The sequence below is a fragment of the Anas platyrhynchos genome, chromosome 1 (assembly GCF_047663525.1).
Source record: "Anas platyrhynchos isolate ZD024472 breed Pekin duck chromosome 1, IASCAAS_PekinDuck_T2T, whole genome shotgun sequence".
In the NCBI taxonomy this organism is placed as follows: Eukaryota; Metazoa; Chordata; class Aves; order Anseriformes; family Anatidae; genus Anas; species Anas platyrhynchos.
The window spans coordinates 122,053,787-122,079,984 of NC_092587.1; the positions used below are offsets into that span (position 1 = coordinate 122,053,787).

Sequence of the window (26,198 nt, forward strand, 5' to 3'; positions counted from 1 at the left end):
AGATGACAAACGGGGGGCCCAATCCAGGAAACTATTACACTCGTGTTTTTACCCCGGTGAATTGTCCTGGTGAACAAGAATGCTCCAATACTTAGAGTTACTCCTGCTAATTTCTGCAGAAAGCTCTAAAATATCAATAATTTAGCACTGTGCAGTTCTTACAGTTCTTGAAAGCTTATGAATGACTCTCTTGTCACGCAGCAACAGTCTGAAATGCTTGGTTGTTGCTCTGTGTTTGCTGTTACCAGGCCCTCTTCTCAGCATCTTCTGCCTACCAGCTCATGGGGCTCAAGTTTTCACTCTGGATGTCAGCCTGTTGCACGTGAACTTGGTCTCTGGGGGCAATCTGGGTGTTTGCAGGCTGGTTGGCTGCATTCCGGTGTTGGGATGTTTCTGTGACTCTGACAATGACAGGATGGAAAAGGAAGAACAGATTGGGACTGACCTGCGGAGATGATGGGAAGGAAGAGAAGTTCTGGGGTGGGCACTGCTGTGGTGAGGCATGGGAAGCACCGGGAGGGAAGAAAGGCAAAAAAGCATCTGGGGAAGACATTGCCAGAAAGAGGCAGATGTGTCACACACAGATCAATCCTGAGAATGAAATACAAAATTTCTCAATCTTACCGTAATGCTGCTCTCAACAAATGCCTGTGAAACCCCACTGTCAGCGCCTGTGCTTCAGTTCACACAGAGTAGGTGCTTCATTCGGTGCTGCTTGCAAAAGGCTTCTCCACCTTGCTCATTTTGCATTTTTAAGTGACATATCCATCTTTTCTAATAGAAAGATTTTGTTTGTTTTCTACAGACAGAAAAGAGAACATTCGAGAATAGCCTTGAAGACTTTTAGCTTCATCACTGATAAAAATATCAGAAGGATGTAGATCAATGGAAATTCTAAAAGCTTTCATAATGGAGATAATTATCAAACAGTTTCTTGCATGCAACATAGTTCTTTATTTAATGGCTTACTCCTTGACAAAAATATTGAAGTATATACTGCTCTGGCTATATACTTCAGGGGAAAGAAATGTTTTTCAGGACAGCGTGTTCCTTCCCCAAGCACATCCCTCGACAGTGCACCCCGTGCCAGTGATCTGACCCAAGTCTCTTTGCATCTTCACAGTTATTGGTGGCCTCATGCTCTCCTGTCCTGCAATGGCAAAAGGACTTTTCCTCATTTTCTCCACTAAGATTTTTTTTTTTTTCTGCATAAAATTTCAACTAAGAGGTCTGGGTCAGTCGCATACATCGCATATACGTAGTATGCATACGTAGCAAGTCTCCAAGAACACCAGTTGCATTTTCCTCCTTCCATCTGGATGACTCACAGTTTTTTCAGCAGTGACAAAACAGAAGGGAGGGGGAGGGAGGAAGAGAATATCGGATTCTTAGTTAGATACTGTAGAATATTTTCAAGAATAGAATGAGCTGTATCAGCAGATACATAAATTAATGTTTGATAGATATATTGAAGAACAAAAGCTCTGTATTTTTCTATTTTTTAAAGCTGTTAACATCTCTTAAAATTGTAACTGGTAAGATCTCTTCAGTTTTTGATGAGTTTGATTGGAAACAGCTGTGTCCAAACTGTTTCAACATAAAATGAGAATGGGCTTGAAAATGAAAGATTTCTTTGTGTATAAATAAAAGAACAGCAATTTAGCCAGATTTAGATTTTGCAATGTTTTTGTTGAGTCATTACTATCTGAAAAGGAGACTGGTAATTATATTGTGATTGAAATGCAATTCCAGCACTGTCTTAGAAGCAAATAGGTTGAAGTTTGAGTGACACCTGATCAGTAATAAGGGATTGAGCAAAGCAGATCCACTATCAAAGCATTAATTTTCCCAATTCTCACCACTAGTAGTGATCTCATCACTTTTAACTAGGACACTATTTATGTTCTTAAAGGAATTCAGATATCACGCAGTATGAAAATATCCTAATCCTTCCTTGCAAGTAGTATGAACTACAGAGCTCTTAAAAACACTCTTAGGACATTTCCAGATTGTTTATATTTTGAAGAGAGAAAATTCTCCAGGGATGCTGTGAATGGTTATCATTTTCATATCCAACATCTGGGTATCTTTAAATTTGCTCAGAATTGGATTTTAATAGCCAATTCAAATAGGTATCTACTGCTAATTCACATACTTAAGATTTTTTGAAACTTTTTTTTTCTGTTGTTTAGCATCCATGCTGCAAGGATGATGTCGTAAATCTGAGTGAAGCATTATTACTTCATCTGGAGGTAGACATCCAGCATCCTGACAGTAGTATCAGGTGTGGTTGTGTAACCACTATGTTGCTTTACGAAGGACCCTTTTCTCAATCAGCAGGGAGTCTGGCCAGCACTTTCAATGGATATTGAGTACAGAATGAGAATGGGTTTTGGGTGCAAGCAAGCATTTCTGATACACTTGACTAAATGTAAAAAATGCTAGATGTCAAAAGGCACCTGTAAAAGCTGGCACTTAGCGTCTTATTCATGAGTTCATTTCAAGTGAACCCCTCCTAAATTAATCAATAATCACATAAGATTAGGTTGTGCATACATGATTATCGGGACTTACATTAGTTTACCATTATGATATTAATTCATTTCAACTACTCTAATGACAATAACATGACTTAAAACCTTCCTTAGGGACAAAAGTTGGACACAGCTTGCCTATTATATAACTATTTCCTGGAAGAACAAGGAAAACGCTATACGAAGTTCATTCGGTATTTTAGTATAACCTTTGGGTATAGAAAGTACTGCCTGAACAGCATGTTCTCTCCTTTTCTATTTCAGTCATCACAAACGTCCATAGGAATGATAGATGCAGGAATGAATCCTGTGCTTCTGGAAATCAGCAAACAAACACATGTCAACATACATATGAAATGGTAATTTCTGGTCATATATATAAATTATTGATCATTTACAAACATATACTCACACATACATATGTGTATATATATGTATCTTAGTATATATACACATACTTTTATGTGTCAGCATATATATTCATGTATACATCAGCAAGATATATGAAGTTTTTTTTTTCAGACCAAACATTTACCTGAACTTCTGTGTTAGTTTCCCCACTGAACATCTACGTATATATTCAGAAATACAAGTGATTTGTGTTTTCTGCCTTTAAATGTTTATGAATGTATTTCGCTCTTACACTTTACAAAAAAAAAAAAAAAAAATAGCACTATATAAAAATGTTAAGGTACTAGAGGACCTTAAAGCAAAAAGCGATAAACCAGACAAGATAAAGCTTTCAGATAATTCTGAATCAGAATTGATAGAGTATCGTTAACTGCTTTTTGGGGGCCCCGGGAAGGAAAACTGCTGGCTGCAGAGCCTGGGACGATAGAGTTACACCTTCGAAGAACACAACCTCCACCTAGTGGTAGCTCCGATGATGAAATTTTAGAAAACCAGAAATTCTGAAGCACGATCTCAGTTGTAAAAAGGCTGTGAAATCTAGGAATAAAGATATAAATTATCTTTGGGAAAGTACCAAACGATACAAAAATATACCGCAAATGTTTCTACATCTTTTTGTTATTGTTTAGTTGATGAAAGTTGATTTTATTTTCATAATAAAAGTACTTTACATTTTTTCACAAGGGTTGTGAACTTGTTAAAGACGTTTTAAATTAATACACAGTTTCATATAGCTTGTTTTACTTGTTTATTCTTTTTTATTTCTGAGGAAGACATGTAAAAAAGATATCTGAATTGATTAATTTGCTGCTGGTTTTTCCTAAGCAAACTGGACCATCTGGTACGGACCAGATAAATATACAAGTTCCTGAAACCAGCTTTGGTGAACATCAGCTTAGACTCCATTGCGTAAACTTTGGTAGCATTAAGTTCAAGGATAATTACCACTCCAACGTACTATTTTCCTCTTAAATAGTTCACATTTAAGAGAAGTATTTGTCCTTATGGTAATAATTTCTGTGACTGAATTTCTCCCCTTAAAAATAACTAAAGCTCATTTAAATTACTGAGGGCACTATTGGTCTATCCCTCCTTTCCCACTTTACTGTTCACAATACTATCCAAGCAGAGCAGAAATGACATATACATTTTGGAAAACAAGAAAATGTGTAAATATAATGCACACTGGGAAAAAAAATAAAAATCTCATGTGCATTTCGTTGCAGAACTCAAGTATAGCCCAAAGGAAAGTAACAGTTCAAAACAAAAAGATTTTAAGTAACTCTGGCAATGCATGACCCAAGCATCCAGTATTCCTAGGTTTTCTAAAGAGATCACCTGTCCCTTGCAAAGTATTATGAAAAGTACTCAGTTTAGCATTAATTCTTTATTTTATAATTTATCCTAGGGCTTGTGTATATTCATAAAAACTATGCATATCTGAGTAAGGGACAAGCAGATACTGGATCAGATTCATCAGGGTAAGGGTTATATTTCCTATTTATCTAGATTAAATGTTCAGAAATCAGATTTCATTGAGAGGGAATGCTGGTAATTACAATAGTGGGTTTGTCACTTTTGCTTCTTGGACTAATTAAAACAACAAAGATTCTGCTCATCCATGCCAGTAACGGGATTCATTACTCATTCTTTCTAATCACCATCTGAAGAAAAGCCAGGTTGCCTGCAAAAAGTGTTAATATATAGCCCACAGCAATCTGCTTGTAATATCGAGGTATTCCATTGTAACTACTATTGCATTCTTCTGTAAGAAAAGCTTCACTGGAGGCTGACTAAAGTATGGATGCTCAAAGACTATAGCATTAGGATCCAACTGAAACTACAGTAAGGATGTCCACCTTTTATTCTGTGAGGAGAGAGTCCCATCACCTTACGTTGATTTCAGCAGGAGTGAAGGCATTCAGCATCTCTCAGAGATGAGATGTTTGTGCAACTCCCAGTTTGGCAGGATTCTGACTTACATATTTATGTCATTGTTAGAGGTACCGTTTTCAATGGAACTGCTGCCATTTATGAAATTAGGCACACGCTTAAGTAATTTCCTCAACGAGGGCCTACATGTTATATACACAGGGTGTTTATTGCTATTTTTTTAAGTCAAAACAGAAAGAGGCACATATAAGTGTGTACTGTCTTTTGTACCAAGTGAGTACACCTTTAAAATGTGAACTTCAATATTCTCACCCAGTTTGTTAAGTCAAATAATATCTTAACATCAAATATTTATAGTTTTGCAGGAGCATCAAACTGAAAGTGGTGATCTGTAGACTGAAACAGAATAAAGTTATTTACCAAAAACCATGAAATGCTTGTATTCAACTTTTCACGTAAAAAAATATATTTTGTTTTACAACACTAACAGTTAAGGCCACAGAACTCCAGCAAGATTCTGATAGACATATCAATTGCAACTATTAAAATTACCAATAAATACCAAGAAAATGGTCTGCATGTTTAAAATCACAACAATCAGATCAATCAAAGCAACCATCAACAGCTTCAGTAACTCGTAACTGTTTTCAAGTATAAATTGTATTATGTGCTTTAAGACTGTCACATTCTTACATATTATAACAGTGTTAGAGTAAAATACAAGTAGAAGATTTCATCCTTCTATCCTGGTTAGTCACAGTTTCCTTGGAATTCTCCAATGTATGGTTCTGATTTTCATCTTTACTGTCTTCACCAGATAAATCTTCCTTTTCTTTTTCTTGTTCACTCTGGAATGGCTTTCCAGATAAATCCTCCTTTCTGTTACATACATTCTTCTGGCTTGTCAGTGGCTTTCGCTTAAACAGGGAAAACTGGAGTATAAAAATAAATAAATAAATAAAAATGCCTTTTGTATATAACAGGGTCAATTTAGGTCACAAATTTATCCTTGGTGAAATAAATCTTTTTTTTTTTTTTTTCAAAACAATATGACTATTTAAAAACTGCTAATGAAAAACACCCTGCTGCACCATTTGAAATGTGTTAAAGTAGCAGAAATTAATAAAAGAAGTTAAAATGATTTAATTTTGCCAAATTGCACATTATACAGTTTGTACATAATAATGCAAGTGGTGCAAAATTATTTGTGCTTCTTTCAAACAAGTCTGAGAAAAGAGCCAGAAATAAAGGCTCAGATCAGCAAAGCCCCAAAGCAGTTAATGCTTAATATGCTTCATTATAACCATGTGTCCCATTAAAGTTAAGAACAATATCTTTTTATGTCAATGAGACTATACACATGCTGGAAGTTAACTGGTGCTTAAGGACTTTGTTCAACAGGGAACACAGCAGCCAGTCTCTGCAGAAGCCTTTGGGTCCTAAACATGTAAGAAGTTCCATGTAGAGTATACCTCAACACACATATATATACACATATATATATATCTTAAATCAGTGCATGTTGGAAACAGATACAAGATCAACTAGCTGAACTGCTGATTTCAAGAGGAAACATGGTAGAAAAATTATTTAGCTAATGTTTCATAAGAATCAACTCCTAAGCTTTCACCTCACTGAAACCTGATGTGAGTAACAACCTGTCTTTTATGGGTGTGCTGTACACAATCAGGTGATAATGGGCTTTTTCTCATTTCTACTGACAGAAATACTATGATTTATTTTAATAGAACATCTTTTCTTCTGTTCTTGCTAACTCTCACTAATACATAATAGCCATTCACTGTTCAAAAATACTCTCACTAGGCTAATTAAAACAATGTATAACAATTTGCAGACTGACTTATATACTTGCTTGTAGAAGAAACCAAATTAAACTAACCATCAGTTACATACACAAAACTTTTTTTTTAATAATAAATTGCAATACATTAAATAATCTCTTTTTTGTATCAGAAGATTTCTGCCTATGAGAGGGTCAAGCATCACACAGTTATTCTTTAAGGGCAACAGAAATAACTCTGGGAATAGCAGAGAAGTTCTTTGAAACATCAAAAGTGTAGTTATGTGGCTTACTTGCAAACTAATTATAGTAACGTCTTTCTTATTTTCATTCACTTGCTATTTCTTACTGCAAAATTTACCACTGGGTATATGCCTTAGAGAATTCCCCATTATAAGCTTCATCAGAGCAAATGTATCAACAGAAGACATTTTTTAATAAAGGAAATATATTGCATCTATATATTACATATACATAGAAAATATATAAAATAAAGGAAATAAAATTTAATAAAGGAAATATATTGCAATATTTTTAGCCTAACATGAGTTAAAGTCATAAAACTGCCTCTTAACTTTTTATAGCTTCACAAAACAGTTGTTTTTACTGCAACAACACAATACTTAAAATAGCTACTTATGTTTTGTGTTATTCACGATATAAGTTCCAGTTTTGCGACTGTTCCATTTACATTCCCTATTATGAAATATAACTTAGTTTTATTTTTAACCTCACATTTTTTCTCCCTCACATAAGCTGGTGTAAAACCAGAAGACAGCACAAACATATAGATGGCAAGAAGGAGTGCTGGAGATTTGGGTGATTACTTTTAAAATAAAATATAATAAAACAAAATAAATAAATATAAAATATAAATAAAACTCCCTTCAGTCTGTAGTCTGAGTCGGTGTCTCTTCCCAGGTACAATGCTGTATTTTTCCTTACTAACATTTCCATTTTGAGAGGAAATCTTGGAAGATATTTTTGTGAGTTGAAAGGGTACACTCAAGTTAGTGGGGAATTCTGCTATCCCTAAACGTATTCCATCTTAGCTAAATCTGTAACAATTGGTGTGTGTGTTTGTGTGTTGGCTATATATTCATTCCTCCTTGCAAATGGGGACTTATCATTCTCTCTCCTCCTCCTAATGGCAAAACCTTCATGAGGCCCTGGCTTACACCTGAGTCCAGTCAAGTCACAAATGAGCGACAGTTACAGCATAGATATGTGCTGGACATGCACACAACTCAGCTGAAGGTTTGTGGGTGATGGGTGTAATAATTTGGATTTCATGAGAGAGGTGTCCATTGTCCACATGCAAGGTGCACACTTACTCCTACCACGCAACCCTAATAAATCTGCTTTGGCAATAGAGTTGTATATTTCGTTTGACTTTCATTTGACTTTATTTGAGCTTTATTTATTTTATTTGACTATATTTCACATTTGACTTTCATTATACTTTCATTTACCAATGAAGAATTGACAACTTTTTTCCTTCCCCTGTAAGACTTCTGCATTACTTCCAAGTCTAGTTTGATCACTCATAATAGAGTTTAGATACATTAGTTCCCACTATCTCAGTTTACCTTCTAGTTTACTGTTTTAATGTTCAAATAAAGGCAATGTTACAAATGGACAAGGAAAAAAAAATCCAATGGTAAGAGCAGCTTGTAATACTTTGAGACACATTAAGAACATGAGAAGATAATGAGCTACCACATGAAAAAATCCCAACAAAAAATACTAAATATCTGGCCTTTTTCCATAATAGTAGCTATTAAATTTCATTAAGCTACAGGCATTATCTATCTTCTCTATCTACCTAAATCTATGTATTATCTCCCAAGCACTAAATGATCAGATGAGGGGAAATGGCCTCAGGTTGCGCCAGGGGAGGTTTACGTTGGATATTAGTAGAAATTTCTTTACTGAAAGGGTTGTACAGCACTGGAACAAGCTGCTCAGGGAAGTGGTTGAGTAACCATCCCTGGGGGTCTTCAAGAAACGTGTCGATGAAGAACTTGGTAGCATGGTTTAGTGGTGGACTTTTGTCCTAGGTTAAAGGTTGGGCTGGATGATCTTAGATGTCTTTTCTAAAACCTGAATAATTCTATGATTCTATGATCTAGTCTACAGTGGATTACGACACTGCTGTAATGTCTGGATACATCCATAGGCAGTAGGATCCCATCATTCTGCAGTGCAGTTCCACTAATGTTATAATCACACTCAGCTGTCAATATGAGCATTTTCTGTTCTTTCCCTAACTGTAGGTGTCATCAACATTTTGGAGTCAAAGAGCCAGGAGGTATGTGGCACATCTAAAGTTATAAGACCCTCTATAATTTTAAGGGCAGGGAGTAGAAGTATAAAATACGCACCAACCTGCATGTCTTACAATCTCTGTCAGAAAAATGTTGATATACATGCTTAATACACAAGCTTCCAATATGAAGATGACAAAATGTTTAATTTTGATCCATGGTCAGAGCATAGTAACAAACACTTCCACAGCAAGTAACACACACGGGTATCACAAAATAAAATCAAAATTTAAACAGAAACAATGGGTGGCTCAGCAGTGTAACTGGTTTTGCAGTTCAGGTAAATGTGGGCATTTGCTTCATCTCTGCAACTGACCACTGACTTCTTGGTCACTACTAAAATTAGAAGGAAAAATTAGGCCGCATACCTTCTTTCTCCCAGCTATTCCTTCAGCTATTTGGTCCTCAGTGTTCTCTGAAGAATCATTCACAGTATGGTTGCCAGTGCTTTCTTTCTCTACAATAATATAAACCTTTATATTAACTTCCTTCCAATTCTTGCAAGTTTGGATCAAAAAGACCTCTTATTCAAATTATATATGAAGTAAAAGTCACTAAATAAAATGTGTATCTTAAGCAATCAGAGTATTCAATTCAACTTGATGCCTAGCCTGACAAGAATGTTTTTTATTTTTTTAATTTCTCTATATTAAGGCCCGTGTATTATTCTCCAAATGCTTGATTTTCCAGAACAGAATAAACATGGCAGTAAGATGATATAAAATGTTTTGACTTGGACACTCATAGTTTCCTATTGTGGACATAACACAATGTCTTGTACACAGATTTTGAAAATATATTCCAATTTGGAAAAGCTGACTTTTAGGGCAAGAGTTATTGTTCAGCATTAATCTTTATTCCATAGAATCTTCTGGTGAAGGAAAAGGTTTCCAACTGAGTTGATATTCCCATGTTTCAATTTTCCTATACTCTCTGCATGAATGATACAAATTTAGAACTTAATACCAAAACTTCCAGCTCACTGAATGATGGAAAATATGTAAGCATCCATTCCACGAAAGCTGTTCCAGTTATAATATTGAAGATAAATGGCATGGCTTCTTCATTATTAAAGGGAGTTATCTTTTTTTATATCACCATTATTTTTTCTTACAAAAGACCAATTGCAGATTATTCTAGAATTTCTAAAATTCTAGAGAAAGAAGCTTTTTTGAGTTGTCTTGCATATAGGGGAGCCAACTTCATGCTCCCCTGCTTTCTAAAGGACTATCTGTTATCAGCCTGCTCAACTTATCCTCAAAACTACAAGCAACATCTAGACTCAGATATTCAGCCTCTTTGAATGGTGTTCAGAAATTACCACGTTCCACCGAAAATAATCTGTTTATGCACAAACATAATGAGGAAATGGCATTGGTGGGTGGGGTTACAAGACTTCTGACAAGCTAGTCCACTGACATGAAGAAACGTGGCACCTAAAGTTGCTTGAGAAATAATCAAGTTACCAATACTTCACAACTAGAACTGCTCTTTTTCAGTAAATCAATCCTTTTAAGAGAAAGTCTTTTTTTGTGGACTCCCTCCAAAACATAACTGGGAAAAGCATTGTGTTTTTTTTTTGTTTTGTTTTTTCTTGCAACTCATTAACAATTAGTAGTATTTTTTGCCTCTCAAACCTCATTTTATCTCAAGAACGTCTTAACCAACCACTGACAGTAACTGTGTTGTTCAGTATTTTTATAATAGAGATTATTTTATCTTTTGAAAAGTTTTATATTTTTTTTAGAATTTATACAATGGTCCAGTTCTTAGGAATTGTACTCTTACCCTGCTCAATGATGGTCTCTTTCTGAGTAGTCTCTTCTGTCTATAGAGAGACAAAACAATGAAATTTCTACTTTCAAACTTGCTAAAAAATAAAATGTTTAACTATAAACACCTACCTATGTATTCTTCCCTCTACTAAAACCACCCCAAACAACTTCACATTTCTAAGATAGCAATATTAAAATAAATGCAAGTTAAAGAAACAAATTATTTCACAGACAATAATTTAAAAGGAGTAAAAGATTTTACCTCTACAGTTTCCACTGTGGTATTACTGCTTTTCTCTCCCTCAGGTGTTTTACTATGATGTTTCTTTTTTTTGGATTTTTCCTCCATTGCCTCTTTGTCTGTTTCTTCTCCTACTGCTTCTCCTTCTTCTTCTTTTGCTTCTCCTTTTTCTTCCTCCTCTTCCTCCTCCTCTTCCTCCTCTTCATCCTCGTCTTCATCCTCATCTTCCTCTTCCTTCTCCTCTTCTTCTATTTCTTCCACTTCTTCCACTTCTTCTTCATCTTCTTCTTCATCTGTCTCCTCATCTCCAGATGAGTTTTGTTCCTTTGACAAGATGGCCAAAAAAGGATTTTGAAATGCATGCTGCACGATACTGTTGTGCTGCTAACCATACAACAATTCATCATACACATCACTACTTGACTAAGAACAAGAAATGCAAAAGAAAATGTTCTAAGGTAGATAAAATCAGACAGGAGTCCTTATTCAAGGTTCACTCTCAACAAAGACTCTCAGAAATATAACTGTGCCCTCAGATCTGTGCCTTCAGAAAAGAAATATTATGTCTCTTATCTGTGAGCACAGTTGACTTAGCTCATGTTTACACCACAAACTCTTACATTTTGATATGCAATATCAACTGCTTTGCCACTGCATGACTTACTTTTTCAAAATGGGGAAAAGACTTCTTTTTCATCAGAATAATTCTGCCTATGTTGAAAAGCAAGGGTTAATATTTTCAAAGATCCTTTCACCTTAAGAAAGTGTTTAACTCAGCCAGAACTTTCGTGATGCATGGAACAAATTTCCTGTTACCATATGTAAGGGCAAAAAGTTCATGAGCTGCATGCTTCTGCATCAGCTTCCCCTTCAGCGTCTTATATCTGCGGAGAACAAGCTACATTCTGTGAATGGCTGTGAAAGTGGGCTATCAGCAAAGACCACACGCTGATGCTACAGGGAGCACCTGGAAACCAAAAGCATCCTAGTAGTATGTTATATTATATTGCCAGCTACGTATGCCAGTAAAAAAAAAAAAAAAAAAAAAAAAGGAAATTTCAAGTCTTACAAAAGAAATTAAGTGCAAAGTGTTTGGGTGAGATATCTTTTCACACAGCGTGTAGACTGAACAGCACCGCTGACACACTCCATCCTGTTTAGACATACCATTTTTACATTGCCATCTGGTCCTGTGACCTTGTGTGCTATTGGGAAGTTTCCCAGGAGCAGTGCAAAAAGATTCCATGTGGAGATCCCACTGTGGTTTCCCTGGGGCTCTGCACAGTGGAAAGTCATCGAAAGAACACTAACAATAACTGCAAAAATCCTGTCTGCTGGCATTTGGAACAAGGATAAGGAAAATGACAGCAGGTTTCTGGAAGGGTGTGAATGTTTTTTGAAACGTCCTTGATTTTTTCGTTTGTTTGTTTTAGTGAGAAATTTGATTAGGAAACTAAACATGACAAACTCTATATGCACTTGATTCTTCTATAATATGTTCAGACATCTATGATGGAAAGAAAAAGCAAATAACTCTTTCACCTCTCTAGGAGATGAAAAAGGTTGTTTCTTAGATATCAGTATAACAAATAAAAAACTATTCAAATAAAGCATTTGAAATAAAAGTATTTCAAATAAAAACTGAAAATGTTTTCATCTTAACTCCTTTGGAAGTGGTGTTATTTATCATTGGTATACTTTACCTGTAGGCTTCAATGTACCACTATAGGACACTGCAATATTAAATACAGAAGTGTTTAGAGATAATGCATGCACAAGATTTGCAAAAAAATGTAAAAATAATTCCACTAGATAAAATTCCAACACACAATCTTCCAGAGGACTGTAGGATTGACATGGAATTACTTAGAATGGACATCTGTGAAAAATATTTTTCTATTTTTGATTCCTTTACAATTAAGACAGTTTTCAGAGATATTAAGCATATTAATGGCCTATGGAAGAGACTCCATTTAGTCACTGCAAACTGGAGAAAATTTATGATTAATAGCACATGTATGCACTATGCAACATTCCTCTACTAAATGGAGCATAAGGTAAAGATAGTTAAAAGAAAAGTTTTGTCCAGCTTTGAACCAACAAAACCATTTATCCCAGTCTATAAACACATATAAGGATCTCTAGCTGTGCTGACATGGGGATATTATTCAAGCAATCAACAACAAAAATGCTGACATTCTGTATAGTGTAGTTAATAAAAGCAGTTAGGATTTGAGTTCTGAAGGGCCATGACATATTCACATCAAAATTAGTTCCCAAAGCCAAACTGATTTGAAAAAGCTCTTCTTCCAATCCTCGTTTGTTCAATTACATAATGCAATCTCAAAAATCACCTGTACTTCTGGCCTCACCTTTATTCACACTTCATCTCCAGCTTTCCATCTACTCACACCTGCTTTCTCCCTCATCTAAATATTCAAAACATAATATAACAGTGCAAAGCATATTTTCTTTCAAGACCGTTTCTTATGCACAGATAATGTGTCTAATGACAAGCAGCATATCCACCAGAGGTAACTAAGAAAAGCTAACTTGGTGTTTATACCTGCTGTTAAACTGAACAGCCTCCCAGCCAGACCACATTCCCACCGATTATACTTGCAGCTTGGCAGAGGTGTCACCTCATCTTTTCAACTTCTAAAATAACCCGTTTTCAATGATAACTCTCGATAGCATAGTTTACTTACTGTCACTTTTGCATGCTCATTAACAGGCATGTTTTGGAGAGTTTTTACCAATGTAAGTGAACAACAGATGAGCATGCCATACTACAGACATCCTTTTTTCTTTAAAAGATGAAACGTCAGGCCATTAAAAATACCTGAATAGTATGACAGTACTATTTAAAGCAAATATACATCCTAGCATAAACACTGCATTATTCTCCATCATCATGCTTTAGAAGGTTTATCTTCTTGTTTCACTTTATGTTCCCTGGTCATAGAAAGATAAAGCTGTAAGAATAGCTTCAATAGTTTTAATTCTAAAGTTGAGACACTGAAAAGATGACTTGGTCAAGGACACACACAGAAAGTCAATAGCAGCAAAGAATATACATGGAAAGTACTTGAAATGGCTTTCAGTTAAGCCTGAGTTTTCAGTTTCTTCAAGGCCAAAAAAGTTGTCAGCACTACGAAATAACCTTTTCCATAATGCTGTCAGACCTCTTGTCATGCTCTAGCCAAAAAACAATCACAGTGAAGCTTGAAGACATGTCCCATGGTAAACCTTGCTCAAACGACAGCTGGGAACCAAGTTTCTCGATATTGCCTTCACTGTTTCACATAATTTACAGAATCTGAGCTCTAGCAGCCTGGCTGTCCATATTGAACATTTCAGAAGGGGAAGTCTTATGGTATCTTTCCAAGTCTCCTCAAGAAGTCAAAATATTTTTGGTTTGCCACCACCAATTTATGTTTCTAGGGAAGAATCTCAGAACCACTGACAAAATATAACTGGATCTTCTCAAATCTTTTTAAAATCTTGTGAAAACTCACCAACAAAAATAAATCTGTAATTCCTATGTGTACCACTAAGAAATTCTGGGAAGTTCTGGTCTACAGAATAGATATTTCTATTTGTCCAGGAAACTGTTCATAATCCACAGAGGAGTTTATTATAGAGACAGCTGAGAATGAGGTAGTTAGCTACAGGCTTCTTTGGCTACCTTCTGCCAAGCAGCCACAAATTTGCAATTGCTTATCAGAGTTTTTAATCATGGAAGGAACAGATTCCCCCCCTTACCAGTCTAGCCTTTAGATGCCCCAAAGTATCCTGTGGGTCTCTTATATAGTACAACAACTGAACTAAATGCACACCTAATAGGAGTTTCACTGTGAAGACGACTCATGGAAGATGGGTATGAGCTCTATAGAGGTTGATCTATGGGCCACAGTACATAATGCTGTCATACGGGAGTTAATGCTCACTTTGTAAAGTACTGGTAAGAACAATGACAAAATACACTTCTACAGACCATCCTTTTTTGATGCAGGATTGAGGAGGAAGAGGTATAGGAATTACAACTTCTGAAGATCTCTGAGACACTAATGCTTGTCAATGTCACCCCTGAATTGTCTATGCTGGGAAAATACACTATGCTAATATTTTACTAACAAGGCATATAAAGTAACAATGTTAACCATTAATTTACATATAGATGAAGAAGACAATAAAAATCATTCTGTTTACCCTTTGTGGGTTAGAAATATATGGATGGGTAGGCACATAACATTTTGTTGATATTGATCTTGCAAGGATGTCAAGTTATATAAGGTGAAGTGATTGGAAATACTTTCTTACAAAATTCTTCATAAGGCTAAGATACATACCTCACAGTTATTTAGGGGTTACAGCGAAAGCTTAATATCTTAAAACCCATATAGTGCTAGCCATGTCATTAGGAATTTGAACTGGACTTTCATTTTGTAGCTATTAATATAGAAAAGCTATTAGCTCAGCTGTTCTAACCCTTAGAGAAGTATTTTCCACTTCAATGATTATTAAAGAAAAAGCTGTACAGATAAAAGATAGAAGTATTCAAATGAGAGTACTCAAATGAGAGATTTAAAAGCTTATTCTTTCACTTACAAGCAGTGAGGCAGTCAAAAAGCCAAAGTAGGCTTTCCGTGTATATTTTCATGAAGACAAACAGGGGAGCTCAGCTGAATACACCCAAAAGAATTTTCAGTAAACTGCAAAGCCCATCACCGTACCTTGTCTAAAAATTAAAATCTGGAATCCTATGAGGTTTTATTTGTTTGGTAATTGGATAATTCTATGTCAAGAGCATTTGACACAGATTATCTGATACTTTTAACAGTCCCTTACCAGGGAAGACTTGTGTCATGCAAGTGTCCTGGAATATTAATGTAATGCTGAACTCGTAATTTCCTGCACACTGTGCAGACAGTCAAGCAAAAGTAATTTTTATGTAAGGCATGAGTTTCTGTTCCTACATGTCACGCAAAAACTGAACTCTAATGATAGCTGTGTTTTTTTTGTTAATATGATGGAAGAAAATGTCTCAAAGTATTTGATGCCCACACAGTAATGCAATGACTACTATGAATATGTGATGACAAATTACTGCAATAGTATTTGTGACACTACAATTGCATCCTCTAACAGGACGGTGTCATTTGAGAAACCTTGAGTAAAATAGTGAATAGCTGTAAACAACGTAGATAGAAACTGAACAGACTCATTTTTCCTTGTTGTGTTCCTAAGTCATCTCTGACTGTACTTTACTAAACAGAACAGTTTGCTTACCAGAAACCAAACAAGAGGGCCTGTAAGTTTCCACAGATCTGTCCACTTATGTTGCAGGCTGGCAGTATACATACTTTGCATTAAAAATAAATCTGATTGCATTTTCAGGACTTCAGATACCACTCAGAAACAGTACAGTGATGTTTAGTACACAGTACTAGACAGCCCTTTGTTGCTGCCAGTATCTTACAGATTATTTCAGCTGGCTGGGATGTAATTAGTCTGTGGCTTGCCGGCTTGTTATTTATTGTAGGAGTAACTGAAGAAAGATACCTCTCTGAATTTTTGTTTGAGTATAAACAACTCCTTAACAATGCACGAAACCTTAATGTAAAACTACTTTCTAAAAAAGGCAGCATTTGTACTTTCAGGTTTGCTTTAGATTTTGACTTGATCTATTAACTACAAAAATGATTTAAATAGAATTACCTAAAAGATACTTTCTCCAGCAAGTCAGAATAAATTTTTATTATTTATTTCCCAAGATAAGTCAACATGTGAAATAGCTCAGATGCATTACAGCTTTCATATACAAAACAGTATCTTCTCCAAAAAGTCTCCTTTCTTTGGAGAACAAATAACTAATATCAGTTTCAAAGGTGAAAAGAAAAATAAACAAGCAAAAAAACCAACAACCAACTGTGCAGAAGTAGCGTGTTTTGTGAAGAATCACAAAACAAGTTGAAGACTATTTACATCGAATATAATTTCTTATAAACCATTTTACATAAATACCCTTTAATCTTTAATCACTTGAAAAAAGCATACCAAAACAAATCCTAGGTACCTAAGCAAAACAGATGAAATATGAGCAGCTTCAAATCAGAATATATTATCTCAGAAATTTGGTGTGTCTTTGAAAGATATTATGCTGCATAAAAAAAAACGAATTCTTAATGTTAACAGACAAAGGGTCTGTCAAAAGTATGTTGGGAATGGATGGATGCATTTTCTGCATTTTTTTGAAATTCTTATAGAAAAATGTTTACATTGTTCTGTTTTTTCTTGGAAATGTCAGTAAGTGTCCATTTTGCAGTAGTTCTGCTGCTGCGTTTCTAATAACGAGAGGCATTTTGCAACTTGGCTGAACACTGGATAAAATGAAAGTAATTATTTTAAACTTCCTTTTAAGAAAATCCAGCCTCTGCCAGGGTGGCTCACAGCCCCAAACTCGTATTACGATGATGATGATTGCTGACTTTCCAGATGAATGTCCCAGCAGTCTCTTGTAACATCACTGGTATAGAGGAAGTGGGAAACATTACTCTTCAACACTAGAGTGATCTACATCTCCTCAGGTATAAATGCAGATGAAGGCTTTGTTTAATACATAATTCTAGTTTCAGCTACCTTTGTATAGCTCACTCTCAATATGTAACCACAAATATTTTACATTTCACACAAACCACTAACACAATTCTGTGTGAAAGGACTACTTATTACAAATTACGAAGCTCCAGACCCAGAAAATTAAACCTGGGACATTCCATCAGGCTGCCCTGCAACCTACCCATCACCCAGAGGAAGGAAAGTGTACTTGCTTTGTCTTTTTGCAATAGAAAAGTAAAGCCTCAGTAACTCTCAGCAGTGCAATTTTTTGACGCCAAAGATATCTCACCAAAATCTTTCACTATGCATAAGCAAACCTCTCTTCTCTGCATTAAAACATATGAAAAAGTGTGAAATATTATAAGTGTAAAATATTATAACTTAATGAGTGACTTCAGGTCAAGAACATGCTCAGAACTTAACTGAGGACAGAACTATAGGTTTGCCATTGGTGCAAGAAAAACATTAACTCGGTTGCTCGTAGAATGCTACAGGACTAAACATCACCATTTATCTGAATTGCATACCTAGAAATGAGTTGAGAATTTGCCCTTGTGTATCAGATACCATGTGGTCTATTACAGGCTACAGATCTGACAACATTCTTTTGTCCGAAGATCCTGTTATTTCTGAACTTGATTTGGCTTCCCATAAAACTAATTTTAAAATTAAAGACATACACAAAAGTTCACGGTTCATAAATCTAGTCTATATGTCCTAAGAAAAAGGTCAGATTGCATTAAGAAATATAAAAATATGCTTTGCCCTTTAATTGTTATTTATTTATTTCTACCAGCAAGGGTATCTCAGCCCCTTTGTCAAATGACTACATTCACACTGCAAATTCAGTTTGCTGTTCCGAGAAATAAGATCAATAAAGTATCATTCCTTTATGGAGAAAATAAGCTGAAAGTTACCTTTTAGCTAAGAAAAGCTTGGGGGGAAATGTAAAAGCAATGGAAACAAAAGCTAAACGTCCTTTTCTGCATGATTCCTAATGGCCCCATACTAAAGAAGAAGGATGTACCTACCCAGATAAGACACCAGAACAAAACATAGTTAATCCAAACCAGGTATTTTCTGTAGTTTGGAGAAAGACAATTTTGTTTTTCAGTACAAATTACGCAAAGAGAACAATTATTTGAATAGTTTGATATTTTCAGGTATAACATGACAAAATTTAAATGCTGAAATTTTGCAAGCATGAGGGAAAATTTATAGTACAACTTATTCAGAAACAATTTGGGAAGAAGTGAACCATGATATCACAGGGATTGTAGTTTTTCTGGGGAGTAAAGACAAAAGCTCATGGTGAAGAGTTGCGGAGGGGGTTCATTACATAAAGTGAATGGGTGACAAAATTCAGTGTTGACAGATATAAGTGCGTGGAAGGTGAATACCAAAAACTCAAGCATTCATTTGCCCTCAATTTGACAAAGAGAAAATTGACAATGTCAAAATATGTTTAAAATAAGCATTGGGTGGATTACACGGTAACAAAGAGACTTGAAAACCCAAAGAAAGTCGGAGTCAGCTTGAAAAGAAGTATAAAAGCACCAATTTGTGACATTAGGGGAGGGAAGTGGGAATAGATGAGTGGACAAAACTGGTTGTGATACTGCCACGGCCTCCCCCACCAGCACTTCCTCAAGGCCGGAGAGAACAGCCTCTCCACCAGATGCCTGCACGCCAGCTGCTGGACAGGCTACAGTGAAGAAGCAGACTCACACCTCATGTGTATGGGTTGTTACGGGGTGCTTTCTCACCAGCATGGGGATTAGCAGATTGAAGGAAGCAGCTTGGGCACAGATAAATCTCGAACACGCTCATCTCTAACAGGAGGTGTTTGGCAATAGCTGATTTGCCCGTCCCCCTGAAAATCAGGTATGTGCTTGTAACTTGTGCCTGCTGTGAGAAGAACTGTATTTACGTGCAATTCTGTGAACGTGCTCATGAAGGTGTATGTGGGGATTTGAGTTTCTGAGATCAGCAGCAAAAGGCTGCTCAGAAATTTGCATCTGCTTATTAACATGTTATGGAGGTCTAGTATTGTTGGTACCTGCTGTGTTACTGCTGTTGATCTTGGATGTGCAGTTCATTGATTGCTGGTTAACTATCATTAACATATCAATAAACCACTTTGATCTCATCTTGGTTTCAACCACAGAGTTGAACGCTTTTTCCCTGTAACAACTATGAGGGAATAAATCATGAGACAATTAATGCTCTTCTCTAATACAGAGACATCAAATGAAAGTATCACGACAGATTCGAGAGAAAGAGAAGAGTTACTTCTTCACACAACATTTAAGGTAATCTAAGAATTGTTTGCCAAAACATGGACCAGACACAAAATGCTTCCATGGGTTCAAAAAGTGAGTGTAAGAAATTAATGAAGGAAAGAAAAAGGCTATTATATACAACAGATACAACTTCTGAAGCAAAGATTATTGAAGGCTGAGTGGTTATACAGGAAAAGTATCGTCACATATTTTTATTTATTTTTTTGCCAGGCATTCACAGGTTGCCTCTGGCAGAAATAAGACATTGGGCTAGATAGACCTTTGGTCTGGGCAATTATGTCTGTTGTTTTCTCTCTATATTTCAGGATTTTTTCTCCACTAGAAACTAGTTTGAGAGTACTTCTGCCATGTTGTTTAAGTACTGCACATAAATCTTTTTTTCTATAGTAAATATCAAGGATGTGCTGAATTTCCATAAAACCGCAACTACCAAGCTTTATAAATCCGCATGAGTCAAATAAAACAAAATTCCACTCTAGTTATGCTGATGGAGTTCCAAAGTCCCCCCAAACATTGGCATAGTGTACAATTTATGTAACTGTTCAGTGGAAAACCATCAGAAGAGATGCAGCAATGCTCTGCTTTTCCCCTACCACAGGAATGATCCACAAAGCAATATAAAATCAGTTCTCATTTCAAAGAATTTTTACCCAGACAGAATAAAGACGAGGAGATGCCCACAACTTGGCTTCTTTTACACTCCAAGAAAACACTGGGAAGACTTTTACTACTAGCATGTGTTAAGAGAGCAACAACAAATGGTCCCCACTTACCTAAGGATCTAGATTATAAACTACACCCAAACAGTAAATGAAGATTTATTCCCATGTGGAACCTGAAATCACTTGTTTCAAAGTGCTCTCGTGTTGTTGTGTTTGATTTTTTTTTTCTCTCTCTCAAATATTATTCATAAAAAATAACATAATTTTCTTAGCATACAGCATTCTTCCAAGACTGAATTTCAGAATCGCAAACAAGTAGGCATCGTATCCAAGATGCCCGTGGTCAATAAACATGGTTTTAGGTCTATAAAAATACTTATTACTATAATATTAATAGTTAATATTAATAGTATAGTATTAAGTTTAGTCACAGTAACATCCTAATCTTTCCTAAGAAATAAAATAACACAGTTTAGTTAGTTTCAAACGTATGTATTTTCACAGCACTCCGTTACTAGAGTAAGCTGCCTTCTTAGGAAGTGCATTTAACTGTTAAAATGTTCCAGTCTGTTCCAGTCTATCACAATATCAGGGTACTTACCCTTTTCCAAAGACTTACACATACTCATGTCAGCATAACATATTCCAGAAAGTTCCAAAGGTTGAAATTAATTTCACAGGGACAAAATACAGTCACAGGAGTAAGTATTCTTGATAGAGTTATTGCATACAGCATGTTACTAAAATCGATCTTACCTTCAAACATGGTACATGAAAGGGGTGATTGAAGTAGGAAAGGTTGAACTGAACTAGAAGCTACTGGCAAATCATTAATCTACCACAGTCTTTAGAGAAAATAAATTCAGGAGACACTGTGTCAAAGATTGTTTAATGTCACTTTTCTTACAAAACAACATTAAAAATGTTTCATAATCTCAATATAATCATCCATTAACATTTTTATTGAGTGATGTTTACTCATTTTGGCTTCTTTCTTCTCCTGTACTCATTTTAAATAAGTTTTAAATAATAATTCTTCCAGAGAACGTCAATACTGAGATCTGTTTACAAAATTTCCTCAGACCACCTATTATCATAGTAATAACTAATAATGCTGAATGACGAGAGTTCATTTCCCTTCTTTTGCTGATTCAACCACTATTAGAAATAGCACAGTATTTCAAAATCACAAAAATAATTTTCAAGATCTTTTTTGTGCGTTTTAAGGAAGCCTTAGAAATATTAGCATACTTTGTAATTTACAAAAGTAGTTTAGACTTTCACACCACTTTTGCTACTACTCCATCTAGTTTCTTGGTTTACTACAGTATCTTCTTTCTGGAGATCACTGATGTGACTTTTAGGAAGGGTAAACACAAACCTCCTCCAATGAGAAGAAGCTTAAGCTCTGATCCTGAAAACATACATATATACTTCACGCTGCAACAAATACATTCCCCTCCTTGGGAACGTTGAGAGTTAGATGACTAATGTAGTTTAGACTTTTGTAGGCAGCTACTGAATCTTTGTCATCTTTTCTGTCAAATTACCTAACGTGATAGTCAAAAATTATCACTAAGCAAATGTATTCTGACTATACTGCAATATAGGCCTAATTCTGAGGCTCTTGTTTGTCTTTTTGCACATAATTGTGCACACAAAAATAAGAAGTCAATGTTAAGGCCTTTGGAAAAGCCTAGGCTACCATTTACCCCGGTTTGCCTTTCCATTTCCCTCCCATATACTGATCCATGCAGATTTGGCAAATTGTCCTTTCTTTAATTTATGCTGAATACTCAAACAAACATTTTATATAAACAGAAGAAAAGTAGTGAGAATGAATATGGTAAACTAACATTTTAAGATGTGTTTCTTTGATTTACTGACATTCTTTTTCATATAAGGCACATTAACAAGTAAGTTGCAACTAAAATTCATGTATTACTTCAAAAAATCTGATTCAAAGGCAAAGATTACACTATTAAAATGTGTAATTAATGTTATCAGCATGAAGTTATAATCTGAGGCATACACACTTTCCTTCCTCAGCAACTGTCATATATGATTAAGATGTCTGTGCAAATGACTTATCTCATAAGAGCTTCCCAAATCTAAACATTTCCTTCAGTCCTTTTCAACAAATAGGCACTTCAGTATATGTATAATAAAAAGTTTTGGCTACATTTTAAAATTAGTCTACCACAGTTCCAGATCTTCCTGAGTAGGCTTAAAATGCATATCCAGTAGTCCGTACTACTTTAGAGTTAAATAATGAGGCAGCACATTGTTCCAAAATTGTTCTGAATTATGCAAACCATTTGCTACACGCTGTTTGGACTTCATTTTTTGTTTAGAGCTGTTTGGTACAGCAGAACTTTCTGTCTTCCCTGTTTTCCTGGTTTGGCTTTTCTTTTGCGGAAGCTTATTATTAACAATTTTTATTTTACCTTTCCCCTTTTCTTCTTCCTCCCCTTCTTCTTCCTCATTTTCCTCTTCTTCCTCCTGTCCCTCATCCCTTTCATCTTCTCCTTCCAATTCTTCTTCCTCCTCTCCCTCTTCCCCTTCTTCTTCCTTCTCTTCCCCTTCTTCCTCTTCTCCCTCTTCTCCTTCGTCTTCCTCCTTTTCCTCTCCTTTTTCTTCTTCCTCTTCCCCTTCCTCTTCCTCCTTTTCCTCTTCATTTTCTTCTCCCTCTTCCCCTGCCTCTTCCTCCCCTCTCTCTCCCTCTTCTTCCTCACCTCCCTCTCCCTCTTCCTCCTCACCTCCCTCTCTCTCTTCCTCCTCAGCTCCCTCTCCCTCCTCCTCCTCAGCTCCCTCTCCCTCCTCCTCCTCAACTTCCTCTCCCTCTTCCTCCTCAATTTCCTCTCCCTCTTCTTCCACTCCCCTTTCTCCTTCTTCTCCTTCTCCTTCTCCTTCTTCTTCTTCCCCTTCCTCTTCATTTCCCCCCTCCTCTTCTTCCTTGTTTTCATCTTCTTCTCCCTCCTTCCCTTCTGTTTCTACCTCTGCTTCTTCCCCTGCCTCCTCCTCTTCTCTTTGCTCTTCCATTTCATCCTCCCCATCTTCTTCTTCCTCTTCCACTCCAACATCCTCCACCTCCTTAGCCCTCTTATCTTCCTCTTCTTGTTCTTCTTCATCTCTTTCTTCCTCTTCTCTCCCTGACAATCCTTCTTCTAACTCCCCCTCTTCACCCTCATCTCCTTCATTCTCCCTTTCTTTTTCTTCATTTTCATCTTCTCCTTCCTGTTCTGCCTCTACCTCCTTTTGTTGCTCCCTGTCTCTATCTTCATCTCCTTCCTCACTCTCATCACCTTCCTCACTTTCATGCCCTTCCTCCTTTTCTTTTTCAGTTTGTTTGTCTTTTGCATCCTCCTCCTCCTCCTCCTCAATATCCTGTTTTTCTCCCTCACTTAATATTTCTTCTTCCTCTATCAACCTGCCTTTCTCATCTCCTTGGTCTGTGCTATCTTCTTGATGATTTTCTTCAACTTCTGCATTCTCATTCTCAGTGTCTCTTTCAACCTGTGATTCATCTCTTTCATCTTCTTCCTCATTATCTCTTTCCTCTTTATCTTCATCTCTTTCTGCTGAAACCTCGTCTCTGTCTTTCTCAAACTCAGTCTCTTCTTCTTCCTCCCCTAGTTCAACTTCACTATCAACTGTTTCATTCAGTTGATATCCATTTTCTTTTTCACTTTTACCCTTTCCACTCTCTTCACTTTCCTGCTCTTGATTAGATTCCTCATCATTCTCGATTTCTAACCGTCTCTCTTCATTAGATTTAGCTTCTGAGTTTGTCTCTTCTTCATTTAGGCTTTTTATATCAGTGTCTTCTACATAGTCTTTCATGTTGTTTGTAGCTTGCATCTCTTCAATTTCACTGACTTCTTTTTCTAAGTCTGAATCTTTTACATTTTCTACTGTTTTCATTGCTTTCTGGATCTCTCTGCCTTCATAATGGTCCCCTTCTTTTTCCCTACTTTTAAGTATGTATTTTGCAAGGTCATTACTATTTTCTTCACTTGAAGATGATGACATAGTTACTGCTCTTTGTTTCAAAATCTGATCCTTTTTTTTAAACTCCCTCCCCTCTACATTATTTTCTTTCCCTCTGACACTGATTCTTTCACATTTATTAGATTTTTCAACAGCATTCTTTATTTTGTTTTCACTTTCTACTGCTTCTCGACTTCCTTGGTTTTCAACAAGATTGGATTTTTCTGCAATTAAACCAATCTGGAGCTGATTACTGGATGCAGATGGAAGTACATCTATTTTAAGGGATTGCTTAGATCTAACAACTTTTGATTTTTTATCTGAATAATTTGCTTTTTCAGTCAGAATTTGTTTTTCAGTGGGAAAACTATGTGTTACTTCCTCTCTGGCAATTTCAGGATTTTCTGAATGTTCTTTTTCCCTTTTCACTAATATACATTTGTCCTTGGTTTGTTGAACACCACTTTTCGAGGTACTAACACTTTGTGCATGCTCAGATTTACCTTTCGTTCTAATTTTTTTGGCCACAGGCTTCCTTACAAAGGCACTACTTTTTTCTAAATCTGCATATTGTCTTGGTGACTCTGAAAGTGAAGACTGCTTTTGTAAAGAACCAGAGTCTAATTCTGGACCTTTCTGCATGAAATCAGAATCAATGGTTTTCAGCCCACCCTTACCATCTTTTTTAAGTTTCACATTTTTATTGTTCTTCTATTCCACATGAGAAGCAGAAAATTAAAAAGAAAGAAGGAAAACATTAAGGACAAATGACAGCAAAAGAAAGACTACAGAAACATCTGAACAAGAAAAGAAACAATTTGTGTGATGGGAACAAAAGGTAACATAAAAGGTGGAGTATTTCAAATGAAATTAATTTAGATGTATACATATTAGAAGAATATAACATCCTGTTGATGTCAAATGTACTGTTTTTCACTGTCCAAGCACTCAACGTGAATGCAAAACTAACTATTCAGCCACTATCACATCCCATAAGGTAGAGTAACAGCAAGTTGTGAGAGTGGTAGTGTGAACAGAAGGAAGAATAACACTTCTCAGACACCTTTTTCCACCTGTCCCCTTGGGAAATCTTCTGATACATTGTTATGTTTTTTCTATTAAGTTTGAAAATCTTTTGTCTTTCTGCTTTGAAGTTTACTCTTATTTAACAAATTCTGCAAATTGTTTTTTTTTAATGTAGAATGATATGTAGAAAAATAATGAAATATACTAAAATGCTGAAACACTGTTATTGTTTTAGAAGTAGAGCAGAGTAATAATTTCAAGATATTTTAATTTTATAATTAAGACCAGTATTATTGGTCCTTTAAAATTCAACAATGTTTTTTGTCTGTTTGCTTGTTTTTTGTAAATAAAATCTTTACTTATTTAACTGTCCTGAAAGTCAGTTAAACCATTCTGGTATCAACAGAAGATATGTATGTTACTGGAATAAATTACAAAGTGTTTATGATAGTCTCTTGCTCCTTAGACTGGGAGAGTGCTATACACTCTCAAACTGCTCTGGACATGCAAGTTCTATGTGCCTGCACAAATCCTCCCTGCCTTCAGCTAGCTTTTTATAATTTTACCTCTTGGATATTCCTAATATTAGCAAGAAAAGACCTATAAAATTTGTC

General features: G+C 35.8%; 2 protein-coding genes and 1 long non-coding RNA gene across 3 annotated transcripts in view; 1 reads left to right on the plus strand and 2 right to left on the minus strand.

Annotated features, from left to right (window-relative positions):
* Positions 1-3,680: 3,680 nt before the first annotated feature.
* On the minus strand, positions 3,681-12,278 carry LOC140001347 (uncharacterized). Its single transcript, XM_072032768.1, has 5 exons — positions 12,150-12,278; positions 11,004-11,366; positions 10,755-10,794; positions 9,335-9,423; positions 3,681-5,770 (listed from the first exon to the last, which is right to left on the minus strand). The coding sequence occupies exons 1-5, from the start codon at positions 12,276-12,278 to the stop codon at positions 5,546-5,548; spliced, it is 846 nt and encodes a 281-aa protein (XP_071888869.1). The 3' UTR covers positions 3,681-5,545.
* The window catches only part of LOC101793936 (uncharacterized), a 57,086-nt gene continuing 42,253 nt past the window's right edge, over positions 11,366-26,198 (minus strand). The window contains exon 14 of the mRNA XM_072027668.1: positions 11,366-25,269. Within this exon, the coding sequence (XP_071883769.1) occupies positions 22,822-25,269 (2,448 nt within the window). The 3' untranslated portion in view covers positions 11,366-22,821. The remainder of the gene's footprint in view (positions 25,270-26,198) is intronic.
* LOC119714467 (uncharacterized) lies at positions 19,349-25,419 on the plus strand. Its single transcript, XR_005261702.2, has 3 exons — positions 19,349-19,487; positions 19,845-19,915; positions 25,287-25,419. It is a non-coding gene; the product is annotated as an uncharacterized lncRNA (long non-coding RNA).

Bases quoted from the DNA above. Each gene is read 5' to 3' on its own strand.
- LOC140001347 (XM_072032768.1), bottom strand. From the start codon at position 12,278: ATGACTTTCCACTGTGCAGAGCCCCAGGGAAACCACAGTGGGATCTCC. The intron at 11,367-12,149 runs GTATGTCTAAAC...TTGTATGGTTAG, and splicing joins CAGATGGCAATGTAAAAATG to CAGCACAACAGTATCGTGCA. The intron at 5,771-9,334 runs GTATGCGGCCTA...TTTATACTCCAG, and splicing joins GAATAGCTGGGAGAAAGAAG to TTTTCCCTGTTTAAGCGAAA.